The 6,825-nt window shown below is 44.5% G+C and overlaps 1 protein-coding gene across 1 annotated transcript; it reads left to right on the forward strand.

Annotated features, from left to right (window-relative positions):
* On the forward strand, positions 1-4,790 carry LOC115189592 (ubiquitin-conjugating enzyme E2 D4). The gene is made up of 7 exons (XM_029748216.1): positions 1-200; positions 795-858; positions 1,502-1,533; positions 1,678-1,755; positions 1,860-1,965; positions 3,005-3,098; positions 4,100-4,790. The coding sequence occupies exons 1-7, from the start codon at positions 177-179 to the stop codon at positions 4,143-4,145; spliced, it is 444 nt and encodes a 147-aa protein (XP_029604076.1). The 5' UTR covers positions 1-176; the 3' UTR covers positions 4,146-4,790.
* The last annotated feature ends 2,035 nt before the right edge of the window (positions 4,791-6,825 follow it).

Raw genomic sequence — 6,825 nt, forward strand, 5'->3', positions numbered from 1 at the left:
AGCCGACCGAAAACAGAAAGCGGAAACAATAGAGAACCACAAACACACACCCTTGTCTTGGCGATCTACTCAGGGAAGTAAAATACCTTTACCTTTTAAACAATACTATTAAAGTAGACATCTAAGAAAATACCAAGTCAACGAGTACTTAGGGGCATTTGACTAAGTTGGTCACCATGGCGCTGAAAAGAATACAGAAGGTAAGATGGTTAGCTAGCATTTTGGCTAGCGGTGCCAGGCTAGCTAGCTAACTAACGTTAGCATCAGTCATCTATCGGAAGTTATTGTTTGTTAATGTTACGCTAACTAGATAATTGGTTCATTTCAAAACTAATCCTAACCACGTAGTTAGCTATCGAGCTAGACTGCACACATACGAGGAGACTAGTTAACAATTAATTAACACGGCCCACCATCTTAATGTTTAGCATGACATGATATCGTGGTATGGGCACCACGTCTGAACTAGATTGTCATTTTCTTTGTCAGCCATTCAACCCCTCTCCAGGACACAGCTATTCATGCTAAATACACTTATTTAGGTGCAGCACCTGTTCATAATGATAACTAGCTAGTCTAATTTGACTTGAGGTTGTATCTAAGGCAGGGCATTATGAAGTAGGCCCATCATTATTACAGTCAAATATATCTACGAATAAAGCTATGACCAGGGACACGTTAAGAAACCCAGCTTTTTCGTGGATGTAAAATGTATCTGACCTAGTCCTCAAAGACAACTTTCAGTTTCATGTGTAACCCTTAGCACTACTTGTCTGACTTGTTTTGTCCCCTAGGAGCTTCATGACCTGCAGAGGGACCCGCCAGCACAGTGCTCTGCTGGACCTGTGGGAGAGGACTGTAAGTTTAGGACTCTGAGGGTAATGTAGTCTATATCTGCTAAAGGGGAGAGGGACTAGGGCTGGTTGTATAGGCCCTACCTAGAGGGACCAGGGCTGGTTGTATAGGCCCTACCTGGAGGGACCAGGGCTGGTTGTATAGGCCCTACCTGGAGGGACCAGGGCTGGTTGTATAGGCCCTACCTGGAGGGACCAGGGCTGGTTGTATAGGCCCTACCTGGAGGGACCAGGGCTGGTTGTATAGGCCCTACCTGGAGGGACCAGGGCTGGTTGTATAGGCCCTACCTAGAGGAACTAGGGCTGGTTGTATAGGCCCTACCTGGAGGGACTAGGGCTGGTTGTATAGGCCCTACCTAGAGGGACTAGGGCTGGTTGTATAGGCCCTACCTAGAGGGACTAGGGCTGGTTGTATAGGCCCTACCTAGAGGGACTAGGGCTGGTTGTATAGGCCCTACCTGGAGGGAGTAGGGCTGGTTGTATAGGCCCTACCTGGAGGAACTAGGGCTGGTTGTATAGGCCCTACCTAGAGGGACTAGGGCTGGTTGTATAGGCCCTACCTAGAGGGACTAGGGCTGGTTGTATAGGCCCTACCTGGTGAAGTGATGCTCTATAGGCCTAATACATGTTCTCTTTCTATATTCCAGTGTTCCATTGGCAGGCAACAATAATGGGGCCAGTGAGTATGACTTCAAAAGGATGAGTGTGGTTTAATGATTGCAACATGGGTCATCTGAACAATAAGTATGAATGGGTATTGAAATCATTTTGTTGTACATTTTTATCATTTATAACAATGTATATCTGTTCCTGTTATTCCTAGGGTGATAGTCCATACCAAAGTGGGGTCTTCTTTCTCACAATCCACTTCCCCACCGACTATCCCTTCAAGCCACCAAAGGTAAGAATTGATTTGTTATGGAAGTCATTACATCGTTAAACTGTTGCTAAGGAACGGTCCTTCGTGGATAAACTGAACATAAACACATGTCCATCTTTCTACAGGTAGCGTTCACAACGAAGATTTATCATCCGAACATCAACAGTAACGGCAGCATTTGCTTGGACATCTTGCGATCCCAGTGGTCTCCAGCATTGACTGTATCAAAAGGTGAGAGAACTGGGTTGGTACTTTACTACACATGCTGCCACAATGTAGCTGGCTAACTGGGTTGGTACTTTACTACACATGCTGCCACAATGTAGCTGGCTAACTGGGCTTGGTACTTTACTACACATGCTGCCGCAATGTAGCTGGCTAACTGGGTTTGGTACTTTACTACACATGCTGCCACAATGTAGCTGGCTAACTGGGTTGGTACTTTACTACACATGCTGCCACAATGTAGCTGGCTAACTGGGTTTGGTACTTTACTACACATGCTGCCACAATGTAGCTGGCTAACTGGGTTGGTACTTTACTACACATGCTGCCACAATGTAGCTGGCTAACTGGGTTTGGTACTTTACTACACATGCTGCCGCAGTGTAGCTGGCTAACTGGGTTGGTACTTTACTACACTTGCTGCCACAATGTAGCTGGCTAACTGGGTTGGTACTTTACTACACTTGCTGCCACAATGTAGCTGGCTAACTGGGTTTGGTACTTTACTACACATGCTGCCGCAATGTAGCTGGCTAACTGGGTTTGGTACTTTACTACACATGCTGCCACAGTGTAGCTGGCTAACTGGGTTTGGTACTTTACTACACATGCTGCCACAATGTAGCTGGCTAACTGGGTTTGGTACTTTACTACACATGCTGCCACAATGTAGCTGGCTAACTGGTAGAAATGACACACCTGGATCCATTACATTTATATTTTTAGTCATTTAGCAGACACTCTTATACAGAGCGAATGCATACATTTCACACAATTTTTTTTGTTTTTCTGTGCTGGCCCCCCCGTGGGAATCGAACCCACAACCCTGGTGTTGTAAACACCATGCTCTACCAACTGAGCCACAGGGAAGGATGTAGCTCAGCCCTGGTCCCGTCCATGTTAAAACATTGTTCTATTGCAACCCTCCTATAACTTTAACCTGATCGTTAAATCCGAATGAACAAGCTCACTGATTGTGAATAGAATGTGAAATGTCGATGACCATTTAAGATTAACTTCATCTGTTGCTTCATCTGTTTTCCAGTTCTGTTGTCCATATGTTCGTTGCTTTGTGACCCGAACCCAGACGACCCCCTAGTTCCAGACATAGCACAGATCTACAAACTAGACAAAGAGAAGTGAGTATATTGTTACTGTGTAAAGGGCCTATTTCTCCAATGAGCTATTGGAACCAAATGCTTTGAATATCAAATCAAAATCAAATTTATTTATATAGCCCTTCTTACATCAGCTGATATCTCAAAGTGCTGTACAGAAACCCAGCCTAAAACCCCAAACAGCAAGTAATGCAGGTGTAGAAGCACGGTGGCTAGGAAAAACTCCCTAGAAAGGCCAAAACCTAGGAAGAAACCTAGAGAGGAACCAGGCTATGAGGGGTGGCCAGTCCTCTTCTGGGTGCAACAAGTCAGTAACGCAAGAGTAAATGTCAGTTGGCTTTTTCATAGCCGATCTTTGAGAGTATCTCTACCGCTCCTGCTGTCTCTAGAGTTGAAAACAGCAGGTCTGGGACAGGTAGCAGGTCTGGGACAGGTAGCACGTCCGATGAACAGGTCAGGGTTCCATAGCCGCAGGCAGAACAGTTGAAACTGGAGCAGCAGCATGGCCAGGTGGACAGCAAGGAGTCATCATGCCAGGTAGTCCTGAGGCATGGTCCTAGGGCTCAGGTCCTCCAAGAGAGGGAAAGAGAGAATTAGAGAGAGCATACTTAAATTCACACAGGACACCGGTTAAGACAGGAGAAATACTCCAGATTAAACAGACTGACCCTAGTCCCCCGACACATAAACTACTGCAGCATAAATACTGGAGGCTGAGACAGGAGGGGTCAGGAGACACTGTGGCCCCATCCGATGATACCCCCGGACAGGGCCAAACAGGCAGGATATAACCCCACCCACTTTGCCAAAGCATAGCCCCCACACCACTAGAGAGATATCTTCAACCACCAACTTACCATCCTGAGACAAGGCTGAGTATAGCCCACAAAGAGGACTTATTTAGATGGTTGCAGTATATTTGAACATTCTATAGCAAATCAACAGAGATGACACTTAAACTTTGTTTCATGTTATTTCTGTCTTTTGTTATTGTGCGATAACCATATTTATTTTGTTTCCAGATACAACAGACTAGCAAGAGATTGGACCCAGAAGTATGCAATGTAAAGGCCCTCCTGAAGATTTTTTTTTAAAGTCATAAAACACTGTACATTCTGGTAATAGAAAGTAAACTTAGGTGATATTGAACACATTGTACTGTCAACATTTATCATGTGAACTCATGAACTATAGATGATTTTGTGTTTACAGGGGGTATACACTGCACATATGTACATTAAGGGTGATATAGGGTGACACATGGGGAACAACAACTGTACATTGTTGTTATCCCTACTTCCTGGTTTTGGGAACATTTTGTTTCTCGTCTCATGAATGGAAGAGGAAGTCGTTTAGAATACCTTGGTTACATTCAGAATACTGTAGCCTGCTGCTCCAGTCATCAGAATACTGTAGCCTGCTGTTCCAGTCATCAGAATACTGTAGCCTGCTGCTACAGTACAACATACTCATGGCTCTGTTGACTGTCACCCATAAAGAGGGAAATTGAGGAATCAAACCAATTTTACTGTTTTTTTTTTGTATCAAACTATTCTGGAACTACTTTAGTTGTTTTAGCATTAAGTCAGAACTTGTATCATTAAAACATTGTTATTTGCAGAGTATGTATTTCAGTGATTTAGGGTCTTCAATTATGGCTATGGCTTATGCTGTTTAGCACTTTTGTATAATTAAAGAATGGTACACTTTTTATTAATGTTCATGTGTTCTAATTCACTGCTGTTGAAAGCATGGAAAATTGTCCTGAGGTAAGCATGAGTTAGTTTTATTATGGGTTAAATATTCCACTGGTTTAAAGGCTCAACATGTTCAGTGGAGTGAATGATGCTCACAGTGAGTTGAGTTGTGAATGCTGACTTCTGAAAGACTCCCAGGGAAACGAGTGCAGGCCACTGGATGGAGATTCAGATGGTTACTCTTCTGATCCAACAAAGTGTGATGGGGGGCATGCCTGCCCCTGTTATTTGGTATGGCCAAGGGGCATCAGGCTGTCTTACAGAAAGTGTGATGGGGGCATGCCTGCCCCTGTTATTTGGTATAGCCGCCAAGGGGCATCAGGCTGTCTTACAGAAAGTGTGATGGGGGCATGCCTGCCCCTGTTATTTGGTATGGCCAAGGGGCATCAGGCTGTCTTACACCAGTAGCTGATTGTTTACACCTCCATTGATTAAAGACAGTACTGTGCAGCCGTCTTCATCGACCTGGCCAAGGCTTTTGACTCTGTCAATCACCGTATTCTTATCGGCAGACTCAACAGCCTTGGTTTCTCTAATGACTGCCTCGCCTGGTTCACTAACTACTTCTCAGAGTTCAGTGTGTCAAATCGGAGGGCCTGTTGTCCAGACCTCTGGCAGTCTCTATGGGGGTGCCACATGGTTCAATTCTCGGGCCGAATCTTTTCTCTGTATATATCAATGATGTCGCTCCTGCTGCGGGTGATTGTTTGATCCACCTCTACCCAGATGACACCAGTCTGTATACATCTGGCCCTTCTTTGGACACTGTTAACAAACCTCCAAACGAGCTTCAACGCCATACAACACTCCTTCCGTGGCCTCCAACTGCTCTTAAATGCAAGTAAAACGAAATGCATGCTCTTCAACCGATCACTGCCCGCACCCGCCCGCCCATCCAGCATCACTACTCTGGACAGTCCTGACTTAGTATATGTGGACAACTATAAATACCTAGGTGTCTGGCTAGACTGTAAACTCTCCTTCCAGACTCACATTAAGCATCCAATACAAAGTTAAATCTAGAATCGGCTTCCTATTTCTCAACAAAGCCTCCTTTACTCATGCTGCCAAACATACCCTCGTAAAACTGACTATCCTACCGATCCTTGACTTCGGCAATGTCATTTACAAAATAGCCACCAACACTCTACTCAGCAAACTGGATGTAGTCTATCACAGTGCCATCTGTTTTGTCACCAAAGCCCCATATACTACCCACCACTGTGACCTGTATGCTCTAGTCGGCTGGCCCTCGCTACATATTCGTCTCCAAACCCACTGGCTCCAGGTCATCTATAAGTCTTTGCTAGGTAAAGCTCCGCCTTATCTCAGCTCACGGGTCACCATAGCAACACCCACCCATAGCACGCGCTCCAGCAGGTATATCTCACTGGTCATCCCCAAAGCCAACACCTTCTTTGGCCGCCTTTCCTTCCAGTTCTCTGCTGTCAATGACTGGAATGAATTGCAAAAATCACTGAAGTTGGAGACATATCTCCCTCACTGACTTTAAGCATCAGCTGTCAGAGCAGCTTACCGATCGCTACAGCTGTACATAGTCTATCTGTAAATAGCCCACCCAACTACCTCATCCCAATATTTGTTTTTGTTTTTCTGCTCTTTTGCACACCAGTATTTCTACTTGCACATCCTCATCTGCACATATATCGCTCCAGTGTAAATTGCTAAATTGTAATTACTTCGCCACTATTGACATATTTATTGCCTTACCTCCTTACTTCATTTGCACACACTGTATACAGATTTGTCCATTGTGTTATTGACTGTGAGTTTGTTTATGTGTAACTCTGTGTTGTTGTTTTTGTCGCACTGCTTTGCTTTATCTTGGCCAGGTCGCAGTTGTAAATGAGAACTTGTTCTCAACTGGCCTACCTGGTTAAAGAAAATAAAATAAAAAAATTGTTTGTACAACTAATGCAATGAAACCCATGGGTCAAGAACGCAGCAATTATCATTTTTATAAATGTAAA

This window comes from Salmo trutta, unplaced genomic scaffold, assembly GCF_901001165.1.
Source record: "Salmo trutta unplaced genomic scaffold, fSalTru1.1, whole genome shotgun sequence".
In the NCBI taxonomy this organism is placed as follows: Eukaryota; Metazoa; Chordata; class Actinopteri; order Salmoniformes; family Salmonidae; genus Salmo; species Salmo trutta.